The following is a 27,083-nucleotide window of genomic DNA, read 5'->3' on the forward strand; positions in this document are numbered from 1 at the left end:
GCTTTTAGTTAATTCATCATCATCATCATCATCATCATCATGGCTAGGCTTCGCGAACGAAGATTTGAGAGGGGCTCTACCCACGCTTGCTAGCAAGTTAATTGATAAGATACAACTGAAAGATTTGGATCACTAAGAAAAAGATTTAATAGAGCTTTTGTTAGTGAGGGGAGAAAAGGCTTAAGAGAACATGCAGATTAAAGTCTTATGGGTTTTATCAATCAACTCTTCTGCTGGAGATGACAAAAGTACTGCTTGGCTGAGGAATGTATGAATATTGTTACAGGATAGTTTGACATATTGTATAGGCTTTACTTTGAATGTGTATATATTGTAGTAATTACATTTCTATTCAAAGAATAATCCAATCAGTTTGGCTCAGAGGTGAACTCTAAACTCACACACTGATTTTCTAGAAAAACCTCTGGGATATCAGTCCTTTCTCCAGCAGCTAACTCTCTGTGTATTAAATAGTCTCTCAGTGTACAGGAGTAAGGTCTATTTGTGAGCATAATTAAATGCATATTGCCCCAATACAGCACACATGATTCTCATAAGCATATCATGGAAGAAAGAGACACTCGGGCAACTTCAGTCCTGAGGCTATTGTAACAAATGTGATGCAGTGTCAAGGGAGAAGATTTCAATCCTTTATTCAGTTTGTTTGCCAGTATTAACATTCGGCCCTGTGGAGCTAAATGTTCCATGCTGTTTTCTTCCCCTTCATGTTTCAACAACAATTTTCATAAAAAGTGTGTTTTAGACTTCACAGCATTACAGGGGGAGTACTGGGTATTCAGAGTCTGAAAGTCTGCCTGGAAATGTTGAGATTTTTTCAAACAATTTTTGTAATGCAGTTTGACTTTGCTTTATTTTTAAAAGTCATGTTTGAGAGATTGGAGGGTCACACTACATATTTTATTTGAATAGGTGGCATCAGGACCATAAGAACTTTTTTTTTTTTTTTTAATTAAAAGCAGGCGTTTAGGCATTTACAAAATATAACATCCATTTTATTCACATCAATTCTGCCAATATCTGGCAATGTAGCAACAAAAAATAGTTTGTTTCTCAAGCAGTAGCATTCTCACTGGGATGTGCAACCTACATATTACAGCCCTTGGTACAAGAAAACCATATCAAGATAGAGACTCAGCAGCTCCCTAAAAATTTAGCTTGACAGGCCTTTTATCTTCTTGGAAAGTGATGATAAAGGACTGTAACAAGCAGCATAAAAGATGAATAGCTATTAAGATTGTTTTGAAATGTTCCAAATTTTAGAATCTTGTGAGATTTTGAAAATTTTTTGTCCAGTTACCAATCATATTTGTTACTTTTCTGAAAAAGGATACTTGTCGTTATTGAAAATATATTACCTTTAACCTTAACTTCAGACCTGAGCAATGTTCAGAGCGTATAACAGAGGGAACACTTTATCCTATGCCAAAACTCTTTGAAACCTCTCTGTGGGAATGCTCTTCCTCCCATATTTAACTGCATGAGAGAATTCAGAAGTGTTCACAAGGATGGAGCCTCAGCAACAGCATCAGTAGGCCCTGGGAATCTGCCATTGCATGTTCCAAATCTCCGTATCTCAATGAGAATAATACACTGGGTTTAGGAGGAGGTGGTTCTCTGCACTCATGACCTCTGGTGCTATCCTTTGGCTTCAAAGTCAATCTCCATGCGGGCCTGAATGTGGAACTCCATTCCTCGCACTGTAAATATTCCCACTGAGATCAATAAGTATTTGCTAAATAGGATATTACTCACTGTGAGAAAGGGCCATATTATATGAGACAACAGTGCTTCTGTCTTTTTGAGGGAATATATTCTCACAGGTGAGTTTCTTGGTTTCACCTACACCTGTTGCAGAATAGTCCTGCAAAATAAGTAATTGTACAGTTTAGTATTAGATATTCGTATGCAAATACATATTAGTCTTTACCATCCCATTACCTAGTTTACATGAGTAAATGCAGGTTAACTGCTTGCGTAACTTTGCCATTGGTTGTAAATTGAGTATTTCAAAATTTAGCCTCAGGTGTGCTCTGGGGAATTATGCTACAAGTCCATGTTGTTTCTTCATTTGAGCTCTCCAGTCTGCTAGAAACCCGGAATAAACACTTGACTCTGCTTTATTTCACAGGATAACTCTTCAAAATTACAGACATAATAATTATTACCTCCTTTGATATTTATTGATTGCATTGACATTAATCATGATAAACACCTTTAGTATTAGTGTAGATGTCATTAGTATTGTACTTCAGACTGTCTGTTGTAACTCAGCTTTCATTAAAGGACCACTAGTTGCAAGGTGTGATTTTTTGCATAGTCAACTTCATGCCTTTCTTACAGAAGTGAGGAAAGTAAATGTAGATAAACTGTTCACTGAATACTGAAAACTTTTTTTTATTTATAAAATTAGCTCTTGGGAGGGGGGTGATTGTTTGTCTTTGAAAGAAAAAGAAGTAACATAAGATTAGTACATATATTTCTTAAAATTCAAAAGCATATCCATTTTTCCTTGGACAAGTTAATGTACATAATCCTATTCAGCTGTCTTGAAAGTTGACAGCAAGGCTGAGCTGTTATTTCTTCAGGCATTCTCTGTATAATGCAAAGATACTATTCATGGAGTTGTTGTGCTAGACTTTGAGGAGTGCTTTTCTCCATGGGTGGTCACGTTAATTCCATAGCCAAAATCAGTTCTTAATGTCTCTGAGAAGTACCAGTGGTGAGTCTTGTTTTTAAGGAAGACATTTTTATTTTTGGACAGGGTAGACAGACAGATCAGTCATCCAGCTTTCACCACAACATACATCGAAGTGAATAGACAAACCTTGTGATTTGGTGAATTTTAGGTCTGGATTACTCAACATGAAAAATTTATCCATATTGCACTTGAATCTGTATTGTACTTGACTGAGCCTGTGGTGTTTCAACTCCCAGCATCTGTGTTTCAATAGCAAAAGAGGCCCTGTGCACTGAACCATCCTCACTCGAAATATTTCTGTGTTTTCTTACAGCCTGTGACCTGATGAACCAAGGCATCCTTGCCCTTGTCAGCTCCATTGGCTGCACGTCAGCAGGATCCCTGCAGTCACTGGCAGACGCCATGCACATCCCTCACCTCTTCATCCAGCGCTCAACGGCAGGAACGCCAAGGAGCGGCTGCGGGCTCACCAGGAGCAACCGCAACGACGACTACACACTCTCCGTCCGCCCCCCTGTCTACTTAAATGATGTCATATTGAGAGTGGTCACAGAATACGCCTGGCAGAAATTCATTATTTTTTACGATAATGACTATGGTAAGTATTTATTTAGCGGGGTGATTTTTGTCAAATCCATAATTCTGTTGAAAGCAGGCACATTACAGCTTTATAGTCTTCCGATGGATTATGTTTTGCTTGTGAACATTTATGATTCTGGCAGCATTTCACAGTACCTCAGAGAAATATATTTCTAAAATCCATTAACATTTACAGATTTATTTATAATGTCTTTGTTAGAGTTACCTGATAAAGGGAGAACTTACCCAGCTTTCTATTCTGCCAGTGTATAAGAAGCATAAAAGCTTTTAGCAAGGTCTCTTGGTTTGGTTTTTTTTTTTGGACTGTAGAAATATAAGATGGAAATTCAAGAAGCAGCATGTATGGTTTGCATTCTGTGGATTTGTTTATTGCATGGTGAATCTTTCTTGGCATATACTTGCTGGCCAGAAGCTGAAGCGGTGGTGAATGTAGGTCAGAGGTTTGGCAAGAATGACTTGCTATTCATAAATGCAAAACTTGTTGAAAGAAGTTCTGTAGAGTGAAGAACTTGAGAAGGAGGCCTGAAGAAGACAGCATTCCCTCTTTTTTGAGTTCATTCAGTGTTCCTGAAAGGTGCTGAATTGATGGTTTTTGTGTGATTGAGTAAGTGTGACACAGATGGCAGCGTCACAAGACTGCACCATCCAGCTCAGTGACTCAGCCAGTTTTGGAACAGATATTTTCTACAGCTGAAAGGAGAACTGGACAGATTTCTCCAGTATAGGTGCATTATCTAACTAATTTAATGATCTTTTTTTCTATGGAAAATTGCTTTGAAAACAGACATGTTTTTTCAGATGCATCAAATACTCATAAGTAATCATGATGGGTTTGGATGAGCACTTTAAAACTTATTTTCAAAGTTAAATTTTTAAGTTTTGGAAAAATGCTCACTTCAGCAATTTGCTGTGCATATCTGGTTCATTCAGGTCAGGTGTTATTGATTTTTGTGCTCTGCTTACATAATAAATTCTTAAATTAGAAGGATAGAAAATGATGAATAGGAGAATTCCTCTCAATAACAAAGCAGCACCTAAAAGCTCCAACCATGGGATAAGGAACACACACACACACACAGACACACACACACACACACACACACAAACATTGAAAAAGCGTGCAGCTGAGAGTATTTTTGTTAAGAAATTATGAGTTTGTGTATTTAACTACCAGGTAGCTATGAAAACAACTATAATCTTTTCTGCTAAAAGATTTTCTGCATATATTTTTGAGTGTTAAAACCTCAAAAAAAATATTAGTAATATTTTTGAATAATTATTTTCTTAAATACTGTGTTTAAATTATTTAAGTTTCATTACTTAATTTGAGAAAGCAGTTCTGACACCATATTGTTTTGTCCCTGATTTCTGGGTAAAAACTTAATGATGTTACTAACGTAACACTGATGCTTGTCTTCAAGAATGAGTTTCAGACCAGTAGCTCATTCAGTGACACATTACCCTTAGATGTGGCATATGGCAAATATTAAGTCTTTCTACCAGCCTCTATGGCATTCTGAATTCAGTAATCTACAAGTAACTTCCACTGGCCAAGACAGATCAATAATCTGTGTGATCAGTATCATTATCACATACATCAGGAAAAAGTGTAAAAAAATATTCTTCATGTAGCATATACTGAGCAGTCTGTCCACTTTCTGACTAATTGCATGGTTTGGGTATTTTTCAGGAGGTTTGTTTGTTGGGTTTTTTGGGGTTTTTTTTTTTGAAAGGAAGGGGAGATGTTTAATACAGTGAATAGAATGATTTTAAATGCAGCCTGATTTTTAAATTAACCTGCAACTCTGAATAGAGGTATTACCTGTGCAATGGTACATTTCTTTAAACTGTAATAAATTCTTGATTTCAATAACCATCCTAGGACAGCAAGCAATTTCTATAATCTTTTTTTACTTCCTAAAGTTTCTTTTTAAAATTCTATGTTGCTGGTTTCATTGACTATCTCCTCTTCCACTTTCAATTAGGAACGAGAGCAGAAGTTTCAGATTACCATCTCTCTCCTGAGGCCTCTCAGTTACTTCCATTGCCATAAGAGTTTTTTGCTGACTCTCCATTCCCTCTTCTTGCTCGTACTGGAATGCCTCCCTAAATCCTTCACTACCCTGTTTTAGGTGAAATCATCAGGCTTGACACTGTGTTTTGCCTGTTCATAATTCTTTTACTCAGGTTTTGATCTATGACAACAGTTTTTCTTGTACACACGATGACATTATTTTTGTAGCATCCCCTAGAGAGCAATTTTGCCAGGTTGTTATAAATGGTAACAAATTATGTCACTTTCTCCACTTTTCCTGCTATTTTATTGATAGACTGAAAGCATTTCCCATATGTTAGTACTGCACAGTTTCTCTTCTTGGGTTTTCTACTGACAGAAGAGGAACTTGCACAGAGGGAGGGGCAAAGAAATAAATGGCATGAAAAGAGGAGCTGGAGTCACTTCTTAATGAATTACAGAGTTAAGAAGTCTGAATTCAGTATTCACCATGCTTTGAGCAGCAGGCTGGACAATGTGACATCCTGAAATCCCATCCAACTCTAAATATTCTATGATTCTGTGATGTTTGAGAAAGCCATTCTTTAGATGGATCTGTAGATATGAAATATTTTTTAAAATAAAACAAAAATTCCAAAATCAGTTTGGATTTTATAAAAAAGAGTTGGCCCAAGAACCCCCGAAGACCCTGAGGAAGGGAACATTACCATCAACTTCAGTGTCTCTTTTAGAAAGGAGTCAATACTGCTAATACAGATATAAGATGGAAGTCCAGGGGTAGTTCATTCAGTCCAGTGTCAGTGCAACTGTGGGTGGTTGCAATTTCCTCTGGAAGATCCTAGTCCCGTTGCTCAGCTTTCTTGAGGGGATCTGCTGCAGTGTGAGATTTATTTTTTTTTCTCAACTCATACAGACCTAAAATAAAATTCTTGTTGGAAGCTTTGCTCAGTTTAACTGCTTACAGCAGTGAATATTAGGCATTTTAATATAACATTTAGTATTAAACACTAAAGTAGATAGGAGTTCAATACTTCGATTAGAATTAATTTCATGTAAGGAAGAGATTATTGGTAAGTTTTGTGCACTCTTCTGCAAAAGTGATATTGTGCAAATAGCAATTTCTTGCCTTCATGGTATTTTTTCGTAAGTGGTGATCGTTCCTTCTCAAGGTGTGTATCACAGCTTGAAGTGACGTCTTCATAGCAGTTAATGACACTTGAGGAGTAATGGAATATAGATTCTGATATGTATTAATTCTTTTTTTTTCTCATTGCTGCCATTTTTTTTGTAAGTTAGAAAACATGAAAACATTTTTTTGTAAGTTAGAAAACATGGACCAACTGGTTCCAGAAACCACGAGAATTCCAGTACCTTCTTTTCTGATAAATTATTTTGTATAGTGATTTAAACCAAAATACTTTAGTTGCATTACTGAAATTATTATCAGTAATAATTTTGCTCTGTGAAGGAAAATGGGCCTTTCATATTAAAAATAAATTTTCCTAAAGCAAAATCAGGATCTTGTCCAAAGTACTGTGCTAAACTATTTCCCTTGCACCTTTAATATGGGCTGCAACCATTTAGGTGTCGATTTATTACAATCATAGTTTTTTAATCCTATCAACTGAATTGCTTTTGATTTTTATCTTGCAATCTATCATGGCTTCCTGTCATTATCAGGAAGTTTTTTTAATAATAGAAATGTGTCTTTCTGCAGGCCCGAGAGTAGTTTCCCCAATGTTATCCTCCATAAAAACCCTCAAATTCTTATTCTGAATAAAGTAGGTGAGTATATTCAGTTTTAACATTTTAACACTACTATACTACTTTCTAAATGTTCTTAAAGGTTCTTTAGCAACAAAAAAAGTTAAGTCTTTGAAGGAAGCAGTTCCTCCATTGTCGTAACCATCTTGGTGCTGAAGAAATGAGGTAGAAATGCATTTCTGAAATAATTGACATCTAGGTTTTTAATTGATTTCTTTTCCAAGTAAAATTGTAGGTAAGCTGACTATTATAATGCAGAGCAAAAGACACCTTGATAATAGTAAAAAAAATCTTTTACTACTGTTGACTTAGTTAATCTGAGTAAAGACTTTAGTAAAGCCATAGTCTTCTGCCAGTGGTAGAGCCTTGCCAGTAGCGAATGTAAGGCTAACGCATAGTAACAATTAATGAGTGAGAATGTGAGAAAAAGGAACTTGAGCAGGCTTAGGTAATGTTTGTTTGTATTTTGTTTACTACAACTGTATCTTTACCTTTAGTGTATAAATTCAGATGAACTTCTGAAAATCAGAATGAACTTTCTTTTCCCCCATCATTGCTCTCTGCTGGGATGACCTAGATCAAACTCCCAGTGAAGTTAGTTCCCTCGCAATATGTGTTTTGTTCCTTCAGGTAAAACAAGTTAAGGCCTGCCCAGGATATGAAATCTGATTTTTGTTTAAGAAAATTTAATATGAGGAAATTAAAAGCATTCAAGAACACTTCTGCACTTCTTCAGATGCCATTAAAGACAGTTTTCTTGCAGAGTTAAAGAGTAGGTGGCACAAAATGCAGAAAAATTATGCGGTAGACTGATGCCTTTCTCAAAGTGCTATTAAAATTACTATCCACACACTATGTGCGAGCCAAATTTACTTCATTTAAGCAGCCAAATTAGCTCCTACTCATTTCATTCTTGACTGCTCAGCTCAATCTGTAGGATCACTGTGCAGAATATATCTGTGCATCTCCTTACAAGCAGATATAGAGAGTGGGAAGTTCCTCCACTACGTCTCAGAACTCATCGTTAGGACCATCAGCACCCTTTCAGTGAAGGCATTTTCAGACTGGACACTATAAGTGTATAATTTATACCATTGGAAATTGCAAAGTTTAGATTTGTAAAGAGACTGACATCTGTAAACATTTTGAGCAAGCTTTGCCAGGTTTACACCTTTAGGGTTTCAAGTTCAAAGCAAGCAAAATGCAGGTTGAAACAGCAAATCCTGCCTCATCCACAGACTGGCACTTGACAATGGTTAGTCCCTAAAAATTAACATGAAGAAGACCCTTGCACATTAATCACAGAATGAAATAGTAATTTGTGCTTGGAATTTGTAAGCCCAGGCTATATAAGCAGTGTGATTGACCTAGAATCCCAGCATATTGTTGGTTTTTATCTCTGTGATGTATCAACAAGGGACAAGCTTTTGTAATTCATGTTTTACTCTTCAGGCAGTTTACAGTTCACCCTGTTTTCCAGGAATATGTACATACTTTTCTGTAGTAGTAAATTCTTTATGAAGAAACCAGTCAATCATTGCAAGAACATAGCTGTGAATTTTGTGCAATTTACGTTGTAGGTATCTCTGCATTTCTAAGATGAAAGACAGAAAGTCTAGCTGTTTGAAAACATTTATTTTTCATGTTTTGTTGCTTCTAAAGCAGATAGAAAGATTCTGCACGTTTTCTCTTGAAAGGTTGAGGGAATTTTTTTCTTGAGAATTAACTTTATCTTAATCCCTATTCTATTTTATAGTGATAGTAACATATTTAAGCCCTTATGTATTTTATATTAAGAAATAATTTCTTAACCCTTCTTCTCTGTCCAAATTTCTGGCCTTAACTCTATGTCTTTCATCCCAGTGTGTCTTTGATATGCACTCATCACTGGAGATTTATGCAATATTTACTGATTCCAGGACTAAGATATCTTTTCTTACCTTTTTTTGACCTTCCTACTTATAATATGGACATTTGGCAATGGATATTTGCCATTCCCTTAGGTGGTAATTTAATTTTAACCTTTGTAAAGAAGAGAAACAAAGCAACCATGAAGGCTAAGAGGGGGTTTTGTTCTGTGAGGCTAAAGGAGGCATTCCCATGGCAAAGAGAGGTTGACGAAGTAATTGAGAAGACTTGGCTGGAATGGAAGGGAGCTTAGCAGTAAGAAAGAGTTTATTGGGCATCTGTCTTGAAGAACCTTCCTCACGGATCTGCCCTCTTGCTCCTTCTGAGAGGCGGATGCAGAGGGTGTGGTTGTGCTGGCAGTGATTGGTTAGAGCACAGTGCTAATAATGCCAAGGTTGTGGGTTTGATCCCCGTAGAGGCCATTCACTTATGAGTTGGACTTGATGATGCTTGTGGGTCCCTTCCAACTGAGAATATTCTGTGATCCATCCTATACAGGGTTTCCAATTATTTCTGCGTCAGGAAAGGACGGAGACAGTGGTATGAGTTACCTGGTCTCTAAAAAGATATGTCAAGCTCAATCTGAGAGATGTTGGAGAAAGACACAAAACAAAATAGAATCTCAAGGAGGAGAGCGGTGACATTATTCCCATCCCTACCCCAGCAAGATGGTGGTTTTCAAACAAATTGATTTTAATGCTATAGAATTGGAGTGCTGTTCTTTAAAAATACCACGAAAAAAGGGGATTATACCTGGAGGCTACCTCTTATACTCTAAGAGAAGTGATATTCTGAGATGATGCCCATCTGTACATACGGGCCCTGGATTTCTAGCATTTTGTTCAAAACCCGTATAGAGTAAGTAATCCTGTTGACACTTTACTGCACACATATTTTCCAGAAATAAATATATGATGACCACTGGCATAGATGGGCTTGAAACCATAACATTTTCAAATCATTTAAAGTTTTAATGCAAGTTTGATAAAGGCTCATAAAAGAATCGTGTTCTCTTTAATCGATTGCAAATGGTTATAATTACCCTGAGGCTGTTTTCAGCTGCCTGATGACTATAATATTCTCAAGTCTGTCTCCAGACAGTCTTAAAACTGTTTATTACTCATCTGGCTCTTTGCCAACTTCCCATACTCATTTACTTCACTGTGCGTCAATAAACATATAATTAATTCAAGCTTATCATTGAACTTTTTTTCCCCATTAGTATTTATTATGTCATTCAGATAAGGAAAGGCACATGTATTTTTCATCTGTGTAACTTTACTGTGTTAGCTTATTATATTGCAAGTTAGCAGCTGTTTGTGAGAACTTCTGTAACAACTTGCTTTTGCTGATTGACATTACCACTGGAAATTGAGTATATATTTTGGTTGACCCTAAAATTATTCAACTTCTGAGATAATTTACGAATTATTCTATAAAATTTCTCCAGTGGAACAATGGACATGCTTCTCCTTTTCAGCTACATAATGGTTGAAGAAACATATTCCAGGAGCTATAAGCGAATATTTAGAAAGGCAAGAGAATGTTTGTGACTCCCTTATGTTGCAGTCTTTAAGGATGGAATGGATAAAGCAATCAAAGGCTTGGTCTGACAAGTCTATGGTGTGTTAGTAAGCTGAGGTCAAAATAAAACTGTAGGTGTTCCCATATTATCTGTGTAGTCAGTAAACTGTTAATGAGGTGCTATCTTGAGGTTTTGCAGAGGTACAAGATTGCATTTGTACATGCAATCATGCAAGCATCAGAAGAAAAGTGATTTTTTTAAAAAATATTTGAATTCATTAAGTTTGTTCTGATATCTACTACTGTTTGCTATATATTTTTCAACTCTCAGCACAGTTTCATCTTCTGAGAAGTATCAAAATTTACTTTTTAAATTGGTATTTTGACAGCTAAATAATTGAACAGTAATCAAGTGAGGAAGCAATTTTACAAAGTACTTTTTGCATTTGGAAGAAATTATATCACCATTGAAAATAAAAGGGATGAATTAGTTATGATAACACTGTAAATGTCAGGTAGGATCATAAATTGAAAAGAAAACTTCTCTCTTGGAGTTTTAACCAGTCAAGAAAGAGATGAAGCAGAAAGACAGGAAAAAGAAGAATTCATAAATCTTAGTTTTGTAGGTTATGTTCTTCACAGGCCTAGTTCACTCATAAAATATTCTTGTTTCTATATTGTAAACTTGTAATCAGCTGAAAAATGTAATTTAGGAAGTGACTGATGCACAGTCAGAGAACAATTTGTCTTAAGAGAATTTATGACACATATTCAGTTGTAGAATGGAATCATAAAATGGTTTGGGTTTGAAGGGACATTAATGATAATCTAGTTCCAATGCCCCTGCCAGCTCCCACTAGACCAGGTTGCTCAGAGCTCCATCCAGCCTGACCTTGAACACTTCCAGGGATGGAGCATTTACAGCTTCTCTGGGCACCCTGTGCCAGTGCCTCTCCACCATTATAGTAAAGAATGTCTTCTGTATATCCAACCTAAATTTTTCCTCTTTCATTTTGAACCAACTACTCCTTGTCCTGTCACTACAGTTTCTGACGAAGAGTCCCTTTCCAGCTTCCTTGTGAGCTCCCTTCAGATAATGGGAAGGTTCCTGTGAGGTCCCCATTCAACCTTTTCTTCTCCAGGTTGAAGAGCCCCAACTTTCTCAGACTGTCATGTAGTCACACTTAGTTTATTACCACGAAGTCTGCAAGAACAGACTTGCTGTTCCTTACCCCACCTGCTTCGAAAGGTTGCTTATGGCAACCAACAGGGAGCAGTAGTGACCTAAAGAAGAGTTGGTGTGTCATACAAACAGAATATAGTATAGATATATATATATATATATCTGTTGAAGAATTGTATAGGATTTAAGTATAATTTTTCAAGTTTGGCATGATTTGAAGGTACTAGGCAGGGAAAATTTATTTCTTTTCAAGAAGCTGTTTTACTCTAGGACAACTCCTAGAAGCCTTTTGAAAATCTCTAATGAAAACTGTAGTCAAAAGGAAATTGGATGAAGAAGTAGAAAGCAGATTACACAGTCAAAAGTACCTGATTATAGAATATAGTTCCATGTCAGCCTCCATGACTGAGGGGTGATAATAATCTGACTTCTTTTCTATTTTTGAGAAGCAAAGGTAACAGCTGATACTGTGAAGGATTAGTTGTAGCTTCATTTTTATTTATCTTTTTTATCCTGTGCTTTTTTCCCTTTTTCTTTCCATCAAAAAAAAAAAAAAAAAAAAAAAAAAAAAAAAAAAAAAAAAAAAAAAAAAAAAAAAAAAAAAAAGAAACTCAAGGGAAACGTCTTGTACCAATCAGCAGTAAGGTTAGAAACTGAAGTCTAGTAGGATTTGAAAACTGCAATGTTGATATATCTCCCTCAACATTGATTCAGATACTTGGGACTATGTGTATTGATTTGCTTATTTACAGGATAATTTCTAATAATTGATGTATGGTATGAAACAGAAAGTAGTTAATGTAAATGATATTTCAATTAACCTTTAAAACAAGGATTAAAAAGACATTGCATTAGTGCCAAAATAGTTCATATCAGACAACATAACGGTTTGAAATGTAAATATCTTCCAAAAGAAAAAAAAAAGTATGCAGATATATTTTTTCTTTTTCTGATGCTTTTTTCTGATACTAAGAAATTTGAGGAAATTTGTTGTCTTTTTTTTTATGTGTGAAATTTTTGAAAATTGCAAAAATGGGACAAGAACTCAGTCATTCTTACTATTTACGAATTTTCCAGTTTCCCCAAAGAAATACCATCCCCACTTGTTAGGTTCCAGAAATTTTGGTAATATGAGATTTCATATATAATTAAACTTTTGAACTTGATTTACTTCTAATGAGTTTTAACTACTGATATATTCTCTAAAGCTGGATTATCCAGATGAAATAGCTCCGGTAACTGGTCCCTCTCAGTCCCCAAATGACAATATGAAAGAGCTATGAAGTTGTTTTTTTTGTGGTTTGTTTTTTTTGTTTTGGTTTTGTTTTGTTTTTTGTTAGTTTTAATTTGGAAGTTCACCAAATGACATGTAAGCTGACTAATGAGAGGGAATCCCACTGCTGTGAAAGTAAAATGAAGGACTATTATTGAATCATCATGCTAAATTGTTGTTTTCCTCAGTCTAGATCTTAACCATTTTAATATACATCAACATGTGCACAGGAATGCAAACACTTTGCTCAAGTCTTCATACAGAGCAGTGGCACCAACGGAGTCCAGCTGAAGCTGCTCATCTGCCTTGTGTACAGTGCATTCCCCCAGTTAATAGTTGCTGTCATGTTAGCCATCATTGTGTAAGGAAGAATCACTGTGCTAGACTTGTAAAGCTATCTTGATAAGAATTTGAAGTGCTATTTGTTATACAATGGATTTTCTCATCAACTGTACAAATAAAATGGTCCTTTGTGTAAATCAACCAGTGAATATTTATGGCAGTGCATTCACCTTTGCTACCACAGCTGAATCAGTTGGTATTTATCAGCTAGATACTCTGAGGAAAATGTTCTCAAATCTAAAATGGCATCAGAGGAAGGATGAGCTAATGACAAACCAGGTTTGAGATAAGAAAAGTGCAGAGTGAGTGCCTTGTAATTTAGGTGGAATATAATGATAGAGGTGAATAGCTTGATTTATTAGCATTAGTGAATAGTGCCATCTTTCTCTTCTCCTGATTATATTGTGATCTGACTTTTTTTTAGGAACTTTACATCTACTTGGAGATTTCTCATTTTTAATAAGGGTATAAGAGGTACTTAGCATGTAAGTTTATTATCTGTTGTTCATTTTGTATGGCTTTTAAAATCTTCACTGCATATGCATCCTGATATGAAATACCTGAAACCCAGCATATGTCCTGATGTCCAGGATGTCCTGATCATTAGACTTTCCCCAAGATGGATTAGGGGACCTGCTCCCCCCATATAGACACAGAGATGACAAAGGAAAATTATGTGTGGTCAGAGGGAACAAAGAAATGAGACAAGCATCTGACCTTGTGATCCAGAAACCTTTTGTGGAGGAATCATAGAATATCCTGAGTTGAGGGGGATCCACAAGGGTAATGAAAGTCCAACTCCTGGCCTCTCACAGTACAGCCCAGAAAATCCCACCATGTGCCTGAGAGTGCTGTCCAAACACTGCTTGAATTCTGGTAGTCTTGGTGCTGTGACCCCTTCCCTGAGGAGCCTGTTCCAGTACCCAATAACCCTCTGGATGAAGAACCTTTTCCTAATATCTAAACTAAACCTCCCCTGACACAGCTTCATGCTGTCACTGGTCACGAGAGAGAAGACATCAGTACTCGCATCTCCGCTTCCCCTTGTAAGGAAGCTATAGACTGCAATGAGGTCTCCCCTCAATCTCCTCTTCTCCAGGGTGAACAAACCAAGTGACCTGAGCCAATCTTTGTATGGCTTCCCCTCAAGGCCCTTCACCTTCTTTGTAGCCTTCCTTTGTATGCTCTTTAATAGCTTTATTTCTTTCTTATATGGTGACACCCAAAACTGCTCGGAGAAGGCCACACCAGTGCAGAGCAGAGCAGGGCAATCACCTCCCTCAGCCACCTGGCGATGCTTTGCCTGGTGCCCCCAGGACATGGTTGGCCCTCCTGGCTGCCAGGGCACTGTTGACTCATATTCAACTTGTCATTGACCAGAACTCCCAGGTCCCTTTCCACATTTGACTTTTTTTAAATGTTAAGATCATGTAATGAAAGTCAGGAATCTTTTTCTACTATACAGTGTAGAAACCTTAATGAAAAGAAAGGAAAGACACAATTTCTCATGTAATGTGGTGTGGAAGAAAGCTGCAGATTTCAAGTTGTCCTAATCTCCTGAAAATACCGGCTCCTTTTTGCTATCACCTGACTGTGTGACTTTTCTGCCACACACCTGCTAAACTTTCTATTAAATGGTGCTTACTCTTTATGTTAGGTGAGGTCTGAGTGCTCCTTCCAGGTTGGTAATATAAAAAGATTTAGATGTGTAGTCTGTGAAGGGCACTCTTCTCTGAGTATGCTCTGCAACAGCATTTAGGATACCTGCTTCTTGTGCTTTTTTCACTATCAAATGTAAAGATGGTATGTGAGTTTAGGTGCTTATGCTTAATTTGACTTATACTTCATCTCCTAAATTCTCTCTTAGGTCAGAGTCCATAGCAACTGACACAGTAATGACGTTTTGTGAAGCTGCCACCTGAATTCAGATCTCAGCTTGAGTAGTGTTATGCTGAGTACCTGCATCTGGTGTGCCAAGTGTTGGCCCTTCTGCGCAGCAGTGGTGCAGACCATAAGACCTTCCTATAGACCTCTGCCTTGTGGTGGCATGGTTATGTATGGATTTAAAGGGAAGTTAATTTCCAGCAGAGCCCCGGATAAATTTTGTATGCCTTGTTCTTTTTTTATTAGTGTTTCCAGGCCACCCTCACAATCTCTTAAATTGAACACAGTTTTGGTTCTAAAGAGAATGTTTGGTAATGTTTCTTTTAGATTTCCAGCCTGGTTTAACCCTATAGGTGATGCTGACTGCAGAGGGATATTCTGGTTTTGTGCATACATGTATACACTGGAAGTGATGGCTTACAGTGAAAAAACAGGAAATATAACACTGTAGTGACACTGAGCTGGAAGAGGAGATAGCAACTGTAGCTTTAGCATTGGTCTGCATTTATGTGGTAACTTGGGCTTTCATCACTAAGGAGGATAATCAATACTGGTGATAATGGGAAACTCTTCTGCATTTCTGGCAATAACTGTGACTCATCTGATCTAAATAGAAAATAGAAATGGGACTTCTGGCTGGGCAACAGGTTGGCTAGCAAATTCAGGGCAAGAAACACCTGTGTTCCAGACACGAACAGTCCTGTGTCTCTGCAGCAAAGCCATCTGTGCCACAGGTTGCTTGCCAGATTTTTCTGCAGAAGGAATTTATCTATTAGAAAGATGATTCCACAGTTCAGTGTGGATATGTGCCACTTTCAGACAATCCACGCAGGAGAGATAATGCTGCCCATTCAGTGGCAGCATCTGTTCTTTGGCATACGCTTTGAATATGATCATTGCTCGTGACTTGCTCCTGAAATATTGGAAGTACCATCATGATTTAAATAGCATTTGAATTGCAGGGTGTTTTTATGTGTTCTCTTCTGTTTCATAGCAGCAGGTGAGCATCACCAATATCTCTATTCTTGCACTGGGTAAGTTGAGGTGTAAGCAGAGTCTATATTTATTTCCTGCCCATATTTTTGTGTTGTATCAATGCCAAAGACAGAAGTAGTCAAGAAGTTTTATGAATCCTGGTTTGGTATCTTTACCATTAGGACAGTAGTGTTTTCCTCAAAGTATATTACAGATACAATACTGTTGGCATGGTCACCTAATAAATGTAGAGCTGTAGAGTAATACTGGACCTCTGACCCTTTTGTCCCATCATTTAGTGAGGTTTCAATATAATTGTTTCATTTTTTTGTATTCTGAGATATTCATGGCAAGGAGAGCCATTTGATCCCATAATCTGGCTTCCGGGTCAGCACCAATTATGGAGAGTATCAGTCAATAACTGCAGTGGGTTTATAAATTCAAGTCAAAAGAAATTGTTCTTGTTTTGAAAAAGGTCCTCATTTGGCGGCTCCTGCTTACTTTGTTCTGGTGTCAGAGAAGAATATATGGATTTATGAAATAGAATTTGAGTTTTTAAAAAGGTTTTCCTAGACTGAGTAAGTTTTCTCCCTGGTAGTTTAAAAGTGTATCTAGATACCATCTCCATGTGTTCCTTGTGTTTCAGTAATCTTGACTTCAACTGGTCAGTTTTACCCATATTTTTATTTAATTTATCTTCATGCTCAGTTATCCTCAGTGAGTGAGCTTCAGGAACTTTAGAATGAAGGGGTTAAAGTAGAAAGAAGTTATTTTATCATTGCATAAAACTAAGCATATTTGTAGCACTTCAAATAATCTTGTTGGTATTTAAAGTGCCAGAAAAATTCTAACATCTCTGATTAGACTGAATCTAATTTTCCTGATTTAGATATTAAATAGAAGCTGTAATTAGTATCTGATTCTCTTATGGAACTTTATTTTTAGGGTATGCATGTATTTTATTCATGGTTAAACTATCCTATGAGTGTTTAGTAATACTGATATTTTGGCAGTGTCTAGAGAATGAGGTTTTGGTGATGAATGTCTAAAGTAGCCTAAACGTCTAAAATACCATTTCTTTCCAGTTCATGGTATTTTAGAGGTCTAGACAGGAGACCCAGCTTTCTGATTGTGACAGTCTGACTTCTTGGACTAACTCTGTTCAATTGTTTTTGTGTACTGTTTGATTGTAAGCTATTGCATGACTACTTCTTCATAATTTGAAGCATCTCTCATGGATTCTGGTGTTGGAGGAGGATGGTTGTCTGTAATATTCTCTACTTAGTACATATCTGCTGGTTATGCAGGCAGCAAATTTTGTCCACTGTGCAGACCAAACTTTGTTTTCCTTATGCTACTGTTTGTGGCCAAAAATAAGCAGTGTGAATGTGATCTTCCTCATAGGGCTGCTGGATTTTTGTGCAACCCAGAACTTCTCTATTTTATATTGCCATAACCTGAAGTAAAATGCTAAAATCACCTATGTTTTTCAGAACCCTTAAACTTTGGGGTATGTTGGACCCCATCAAATCCCCAAATGTATAGCTCAGTAAAAGAAGTATTCCCTAGGATTGGAAAAGAGGAATGCTTGGATTTTGGTACAGTTTTTCCAACAATGTCAGCATAAAGATTCCTATCTCAGGTATTTCCAGCTTTTCCCTGAAGGTCCATCAGGTCTGGATGCTGGATTATTCCTCCTAGGCTCCCTTTGGACCATTTAGTGTCTGTCTGCTGTGGCCATTAGCTGCACCTAAGTCACACTGATCTTACACTTTCACCATTGTAGTTCCCACATTAAATCCACATCTGACATCTCCATAATCTTCTCAAGGGTGTCTCACACACGTGTATCTGTCATGTAGCTGGTGCTTTACTGTGTGGGGAGTCACGTAATTCTCCCCTTCAGCCCAGGCATGTTGGCCTCAGGACTGACCACAGCTATGGAGGGTGCTGGGGTCTAGGCAGTTTTGGAGGGAAATTTTAGACTTTCTCACAACTTTGTCTCCAAATAAGTGATTTTCATTATTTGCTCTGGTCTTTGCTTCAGTTCCTCTGAAAGCTGTCACCTGTCAGTGTACCCCTATTAAAATGTAGCTAACAGGATCCTGGTAAACAGTTATATGCCCCACTGTTTCCTGTGGCTTGTCATAGAGTTACCCTCAGCTGCTATCACAATGTGCCAGCACGGTGTCACTTGTATCACCTGAAAACAGACCACGTTAAAGGCCAGCCAAGAACCCTTTCCTAGTGGACTTTATGACTATTTATTTAACATCTCTTCCAGGGCTTAGAGTCTGACGTGCTTAGGCATCCTTCCAGTCTGCTTTCAGTCTGATTTTCCAGCCTTTTGCTGTCCTCTTGCATCATGTGTGAACTGTATCTAAGGTACTTCCAGCAGTATGTATGCTAGGATTAAATAGAATTTCCCCAACTTTGCACCCTCCATAAGAAGGGCAAGGGAGTAGGGGAAGACAATAGGTCTTCCTGTTGTCAGGATGAAAGATCTGAGTAGCTAAGCAGTTGCAAAAGTCTAATTGGAAGTTTACTCAACTGTGAGAGGTTTCATGAAGAAAGACACATAATCAGCCTGTATCTTCAAGTCTGACTATTCACCTGGAAAATGAGTGATTAGGATAAAGAACTCATGGAGCACCAGGGATGAAGGAGGGAAGTAGAGTAGAGATTGGATCTAAGACTATGCACCTAGGAGAGACCAGATTTAGCATCCTAATGTGAGAAATATTTTCTGGTGATTTTAACCACAAATATCCTCCAAAATCTGAGGAACCTTTATTTTCAAATAAATGTTTCTTCCGAAATTCATGTTTATGTTGGGTACTGGTTTCCTTTTCCTCTATTTTTTTTCCCCATAATGTCTCTGTCACATAGTGTCTGTTGTGTTGACTCTAAAGCTGTGTCTTGTTCCCTTAAATGAGATCAGGGTGTGCAGGAGGCTTGCATGCCAGGAGGGAAGGAAGGATGTCCTGCTGAGTGTCCTCTGGGACAGCAGGTCAGAGTGACTGCCGGAGAGAGGAGTCACATTAGGGAACCAGTGGCTTAGCTCCAGAAAAAAGATAGAAACTGCAGTGGTGAGTAGAGGTCAGATAGTGAGGACTCAGTGAGGCAGAAGGGATTTTCCTGAGGTCCAGGAGACCCTGATCTGACTTGTGAAGTCATTGAATGATTTTAAATTTTAAGCTTAAAGTCAGGAGTTTTAGATAAAGCCTCTCAAAAGGGCAGAGGAAAAAAGTCAAGCAAGACTTTTGCTTACTCTTGTGGAATTCAGTGCTGGAAAAAATCCTTTCAAAGTCTTGACCCAGCTTGAAGGAGCATAACAATGTGAGGACATGTAAGTTTGGTAGATGTTTAAGATATTTCAAAATAGATAGTGAAAACAGTTAGCATTTTACTGATCAATAAGTAATTTTTAAAGAAGGATTTAATCAGACTGAGCCAGAAAACTCCTCTAGCGCATTTTGCTGTGGCAAAGTTGTTAAATTCAGCTAGCAGAGCTACTTTCAGATGAGATCAGGCAGTATCATTGCAACTGAACGTCTGTCTTCTGTTTTATTTTTGAAGGAAATAAATAACTGTGAAATTTAGGACAGCGTTAGGACTTCTTGAAGAGTGAATAGCCCAAGTTTCACATAGATACATTAAGCTACACAGCATGGCAGTGGATAACACAATTTTGAATTTCACAAAAGAAAACAATCTCCTTCCCACTTTTCTCCTCCTCAGCTGCCCTCCAGCAACCCACGCTGGAAGGAAGCACTGTATGTGATGGTCACCATGGCTTCACTACTCTATATGGATTTCAGTGTGAAAGTCCTTTAAGAAAGGTTAGGAAAAACTGTGGTGATTAAATGACCAAATTAGGAAAGTTTTTAAAAGTATTTGTAGGCTTGTTTTCTAGTGGTTCTTTTGAAGAGTAGCTGATCTTTCTCCTGTTTTAGTACTTTAAGAAATGCAATGAGCATAGCTCAGGAAGAGATCTAGTGAATATTAAGTGAAAACCTGTAGGGATCTACCTGACAAAACACTTTTTGTGAGATGGTTTGATCAGCTATTTGTGTCCTTTTTTTCCACATACCAATTAACATCTTGTTTGCCTTCTGATTTTTCCAGATATCCGTGGAATACAAGAATTTTTAGACAAAGTATCTCAACAGGGAATGGATGTAGCATTGCAGAAAGTAGAAAACAACATCAATAAAATGATCACGGGGCTCTTTGCCACTATGCGAATAGAAGAACTGAACCGCTACCGGGATACCCTGAGACGGGCTATTCTCATAATGAACCCTTCGACAGCCAAGTCATTCCTAACGGAGGTATGTGTTTTATCAGGAGGTTGTCTTCTTGTTTTGCTGACAAAGACTGCAGCTGTTTGTCAAAAGATTCAGTTTATTTAGCTTCATAAAATAATCAGACAAAAAACCCAAAAAGCAAAAGCCCCAGTTAGAAGTTCAAATGTTCTCTCTTCAAAGATCAGCATGCAAGGGTGGTTTTTTCATGCTCATCAAGGTTCATACAGAACAGTCTAACATCATTCTGCATGAGCAAAAGCATTTAGGAAATATGCAGAAGAATTAGCCCTCAGACTTCTATTTGAATCTCGTGGTTACTCTATTGCCATTTCCTTTCTCATTGTGTCCCTCACTAAAAAATTCTTTACAACTGAAATTTTTGTTATTATTTAGATATATATATAATATATATTTTTGGATAAAATGTTTTTACCTAATTGGAATTTAGTTTTTTTGGTAAAATAAAGTTTGATAATGATCTTTTATTAACCACTGGGAGTAGTAGGGTGATGGAGGATTTGATTTTGCGTGAATTCAAAATGATAGGCTAAAGTCATGTTTTCAAGCAATGTAGACCAGATTTTCTTTAAAGTTCTTTAAAATTTAGAGATAGAAGACTACTGTATCACTTTTGACTATGAGGTGTGTAATTTTTTTAAATGAGTGGCATGGGTCCCGATACACGGCACTGTGCTGTTTCAAATGTGGTTTTTCATATGAGTGTGTATTCTTCAATTATCAACCATTGCTTAAAAATCTATTTGTTTTCTGTTCCATAGAAACATGCTTTCTTTCTTCAGTAAGTTCTCTTTGGATCTGTTTGTAACTTGCATTACTTTTCTTCAAAACTTCCCTATTGCTTTGGTCTGCCGAAATTGAAGATTAAAATTACATCTGCACATACCTGGAGTGAATTTTAAGAACTTTAGTTGGAAGAGGGGTTTATAAGTTTATTTTTCCAAATTTTGTTTGCCCTTGTGTTTTTTTGCCTAGGCATTTCACTATCCTCATTACACACTTGAGTAATGAAGGTTTGTTGCTCTATCCAAATGTCTGAAGTGCTTTATAAGATGTACACAATTTGTCGGCATGTTTACACTGGTCTGCAGTGTTTTCATTACCCAGGTCACAAGTGTTTTGTATTTTGGCAATTGGCATTATAAGGTATTTCACATTTCAACTTGAAAGCAGCATGGTTCAGGGCTCTAACTCTGAATAACTCTGTGAAACAAGATAACTTTGTGAAACAAAACTCCTGTATTGTTCACACAGAGTAACAGACTTGTTTTTTTTTTTAGAGTACACTTTCTTTATAATTTATTTCTGCATACTTGAGCATAGTAACAAAGTTATTGTCATCTTTTGAAGTTGTCACGTATGTCTTGTCAAGAAAGTAAACAACTTATTTTAGAGTTCTTACTTTGACATTGGCTACTCAAAACCCCCCAAATTGAAAGACCAGTAAAAAAACCAGCTAAACCAAATCTTCAATCTCTGTCCCTCAAAAAAAAAAAAAAAAAAAAAAAAAATTCAAAAACCAACCACAACAAAGAATCCTGAAAAAAAAGAGACTCACAATATTTCTTATTCTCTGCAATATGTAAGACTACCAGGAAAGATCTTTATCTTCTTCTGCAAATGGGGTTCAAAGAGAGAGTCTCACATCAGGTGCCATGTTACAGGTTTTTGCCAGGATAACAGCATTTCCTTGAAATACTGTATGTGACTGGTAAACTGACAGCAGGAGCCTCTTCATAGGAAGAGTTACTCAAATAGAAGTGTGATTACTCTTACACTTCATTTCTGTTGGTGACAGGGAATGAAGTAATGACTGTGCTCCAATGCCAAGTCTTCGCACGTGGAGAAATTTCCTGGGATAGCTTTGCCAATGGATATTGAAAAGTGTTATTTTGAGTCGAACCAGCAGCTGTACTGTATGGGCAAACTAAAAAGCCTACGGACTGCTAAAGGGTTACAAAATTCCCCCAAAAATTCAAGTGTGGACATGCTTATTCCAAAGCCTGTACCTTGTGCATAACCAGTTTAGCTTGGAAATTCAGTGTAACCTAGTGGATTTAGCATGTAAACCTTATGAAGATAATCAGAAACAACTGCATATGTAGAAAAGCCCTTTGGGGTTTCTGTGGCTTTTCTGCTCAGGAAATTTTGGCTGCCTAGTTGGCTGCCAAGCTGTCAGCTTCTCTCCCCAGACCTCACATAGTCTCTACTGCTTGGTGCCTTCTTAGATGACTGTTTTGGCTGAACCCTTTCATTGTTTAGCTGAGAAGAGGGTTCATTCACTCTGCAACAGCTGTAGTAAGCGTGGTCTTGATTACTATGCAAGTAACAACTGTTCCAGGGTAAATGGTCAGACAGTGGGCTTTGTAAATAAGCAGTCTGTAAACTGGAGTTTGCTTGTGTAGAATTTATCTTCGTTCAGATTCTTTGGAATTCTGTGTTTGAATTCTTTTTTTTTCCTTTATTTTAAAGCAGTATTGCTTTTTAATGTTAGATGCTTCTTTCTCTCCAGCTTTTCTATCTCTAGAGCTCAGATAGATGAGATCTGTACTTATATAGTCAATAAAATGAAGATTAAGAAGTAAATACACTTCTCTGACTGTGGAAATAAAAGCCCACCTTCTCTTTAACTGTTACATATTAATTTGCCTTCCATACAGCACGGAAAGGCAGGAAGACTTAGGAGCAAGTATTACAGCATCTCTCCTTACTGGCTAAAGGATTCATGTAAAGTGAGAGGGAGGATGCAGCTGAATTCCCTATTGTCCTTTGTTACTTTGAGCTGAGGATGGGAGAGCAGAAGGAAAAAAATTATGCTGAAATAGTGTGGAGGAGTGTGGAGGTATGGAGCTCGTAGAGATTGGACCTCTTGCCAGATAAGTTTGTGGCAGCATCTCAGAAAATTCTTTGCCAGGGATATACTGGTGACTTGTTCAAGTTTTTTTCAGTAGAATGCAGTTCTTCTATACTCTCAAGTAATCATTCAGGTCCCACAGGTGAAGCAAAATATTCCTACTGAAACTTTAGTGATTACTAAGACCACCTCAGAACCAAAACTTGCTATGCTATCTGGTAGCCCTGGTGTGTCACTTAATGTGAACTGTGTGTCACTTATTTTGCTTTATATTTTGGGGCAGAGTTGGTTTTCTTTCTCATGTGTTCTTCTGATCTGTGATGAACTTGCAGGCTATGAAAAGCCACATAAGGTAAGAGAAATAAGATGTCCTTGCCAGCTGAGCATGGCAACAAAAATTCAGGGTCAAAGTGGCAGAAAAAAAAAAAAATGGAAAAAAAAATAATAAAAAAGTCACCTGGTTCCTTAGCAAAAGAGCAGGAACTCGTTGGGCTGAGAGTCTCTACCATCACGTGCGCCCTGTCATATACGCATCTCAAAACAACAGTAGGAAAGGGAAAAGAGAAAACACCCCTATGCTGAGCCCGCCTTGCAAAGGAAGGACTTCTCAAGTCAAGTGTGAGAAGGAGAAGGCTGCTTAGGTGGAGGAGGAGCAGGCCAGGAAAGTCAGGTTGCAACATAGGTTCTGAGGATAACAAAACAAGTGTGGGAAGCAAGAATTTAAGATGAAAACCAGGTGTCTTCAACTGGACAAAAATGCTGTCAGTACATCTCTGCATACAGTTTTATTTCTGTTTAGCTAAGGAAACTACCTTATCGACTGTGTTCAGAAACGTGATTGTGTTCTTTTGTCCAAAGACTCAGGAGCAGATAACAGAACTACAAAGCAGGGACTAATTCATCTTTTTAGTATAGAAAAAAACTAGGTCAACTAGCAGAAGACTTCACACACTGAAAATCCAGTAGGCCACATGTGGAAGAGCCCTAGCATCAGGCAGGGATTTTGCTGGAGTTTTGACAGGCAAGCTCTGGAAGGCCTTGGTCTAGGGGCTGAAGGCACTGGAGGGAATGCCAGCCCAGCAAACTCAGCAGATATGACTACACCTCGCTGCCCCTTGAGAGGTCCCCTCTCTTGCTTCTGTTGCAGGGGTAGTTACCTTGTACGGAGAGAGGTGAGAACTCTTTTTAGCCTGGGCACTCAGATTCAGACGTTTATCTAGGAAAAAATTTTAGGGCGCTGGTGATGTGCTGTTTGAGGGCTTGACAACCTCAAACCATCGATGCATTGAGCACTGACAGTTCCAAAATCGGAGAGTACTACTCTTCAGCTGACTGTACACTATATGGTTTATGTTAATGAAAATAATAACTATTTATTTACAAAGGTTCCACTCTGCAATAAACTTGAAGTTACAGGACCCCACGATGTCCAGACCTCAAGCATGCTAGAGATATTGGAAATGTTTACTGTTAAACATCTATTTAAAGTTAAGCTCACACCTCCATGACAGAACTAGGTTATAATTATTTAAAAGATATATTCAACAAAAGTAGCTGCTGCCAAATCTGAGAGTTGTACCAAATAATATGTTGGCCTGTGTGTATGCAGACATGCTTATTGTGCTTACTTCTATAGGTGATGTTTTATTTCTCTATGTTTATTTTCAAAGAAAATTAAAGTTGTGTAGCTTGCAGCATTAGTATAATCTATCACAAATGATTTTGCAAATAAAGTCCTTTTTTCTATCCCAGGCAGTCCATCTTCCCCTGGTGTGGGACAGTTCTAAAATAAAGTTACCTTCGATGAAAAGAAGCTACAATGCTACTTTCATGAATAAAAAAACTCTTTATAAATGAAATGTTAAAATAGACAATAAAGACAATATTGTCTTTAATAAAATAAACAATAAATAGACAATAAAATAAACAATAAAATATACAATAGACAATAAACAATAAAGTTTATAAATTAATTACTGAAGAGTTCTTGCCACGTAGTGGGCAAGTGAAAAAAAAGTGAATGTTTAAGGAACAAATGCAATTTAAATTGCCTCATGTTATTGACCATTCACTATGCTTTTTCTAATGATTACCGTGAATAGAATGAGAAGTAACATTTATCCTGTGAAACACAATTATTCCTGGTGGCAAATGCCCTGGCTTTTATTATATTTGATTATTGTCTCTCTGTTGAAAATAATAGTTAATTTTAAATGTAATTATTTGAAAGAAATGCAGTTTTTTTATCTTTTTTCATTTAGTGACATAGTGTTTTATGAGGTAGTAGATCTGATCATGAAGAAAATCATGGATTGTTTAGTTCTAAGGACAGGCATTTGCTTTAGTATTACATAGTGCTCTTACTAGACTTATTTCTTTAAGCAGCTTATTTACTGTAAATTAGGAAAGTTTTTGCAACTTCTCCAAAAGGTTTACTCAGCCTTCGTGTGTCTAAAGTTCATGGAAGCTTAGTCTTTTGCTTCTTTTCCTTTTTTTTTTTTTTTTTTTTTTTTTTTTTTTTTTTTTTTTTTTTTTTTTTTTTTTTTTTTTTTTTTTAACCTTATTTTGTGATGTTTGCATCGTTGTGTTTTAAATATATACTGAGGAAGGTTAGGAAAAGATTAACCAAGTTATTCTTTTATTTCTTTTTATTAATAAGAAAAATGTTCCTGTATTTAGTCAAACACGTGATATACAAATATGAGGTGAAGTGAATGCAGCTGAAAATAGGAGCCAAGAGTCCAAGGCATCTGTGTGCCACTTCCACTGAAACCTGCAGTCAAAATTCTGAAGTTTCCAGTGGGAGAAGATGGCAGTGATTTTTTTGTTCAGGTGTGGACAGGAAACATACATAGTAGGGCGATGTGGAAGACTCCAGACAATTATCAGGTCCACATAATTAACCCTGCAGAAGACATTGTCATCTATTATTCCCCTAATTTGCATGTGATACGTAGTACCTCGCCTCTCTTTGCAGCACAGATGAATTTGGAGCTATTAGCTACTGTTTGCAGGGTGCCTCTTTAAAACCTTGTAAAGCTGAGCTTTTTACCCTCTTACATTTAAGATCTGCTAGTTTGCCTTTTGCATGCATGCCATAGGCTGCCAGTCCTAGGTACATTCAGGAACAGGCATCAAGTTGGGATTTAGGAAAGCCCAATTTTTCTGCCATACATATGTCTGCATACCTGTATATAGTGTGTATGAGCTAAAAAGTACTTTGTGTACATACATATATTTTCTGCAATGGTAAAAGCATAATCATTTACCATGTAAATCCCACCCTCAGTTTTGTGTTTTCAAATAAACTCTACTACCAGAAGAGTTTTTTCTTGTCAAGGCAACATGTAGATTGGATGAGCAAGGATTTGTCACTTGAATTCAGCAGTGATGGTCTGGAAAAATATCCAGGTTTCATGGGAAACCTGTTGCATTTTCCATTCGACTGAGGAGTCGCTTGATGTTTTGTCACAATTGTGTGTACATCATAATTTTCTGAATTATATTTTCTGAAAAACTGCTGAATGTGGTAGTAGCTGGTAGCCCGTTGTCCTAATAGTAATAAAAAGTAATTTTTTAATCATGTATTCAGATATGCAGCATCATTTCCCTCTGAGATTTTCAACATTGTCTTTGTGAAAGTTTATTAATGATTTCTGGGAATTTTTAAACAATCCTATTTGCATATAATACAAGTCTGAAGCCTCTAAAGGCA

General features: G+C 37.2%; 1 protein-coding gene across 1 annotated transcript in view; it reads left to right on the top strand.

Moving 5' to 3' along the window:
• GRID2 (glutamate ionotropic receptor delta type subunit 2) overlaps positions 1-27,083 on the top strand; it is a 558,809-nt gene that overhangs the window by 258,244 nt on the left and 273,482 nt on the right. Inside the window, exons 3-4 of the mRNA XM_027894516.1 lie at positions 3,033-3,317; positions 20,315-20,520. Of these exons, the coding sequence (XP_027750317.1) occupies positions 3,033-3,317; positions 20,315-20,520 (491 nt within the window). The remainder of the gene's footprint in view (positions 1-3,032; positions 3,318-20,314; positions 20,521-27,083) is intronic.

Source organism: Empidonax traillii, unplaced genomic scaffold, assembly GCF_003031625.1.
Source record: "Empidonax traillii isolate 1590-97213 ecotype Southwest subspecies unplaced genomic scaffold, ASM303162v1 scaffold431:size823745, whole genome shotgun sequence".
NCBI lineage: Eukaryota > Metazoa > Chordata > Aves > Passeriformes > Tyrannidae > Empidonax > Empidonax traillii.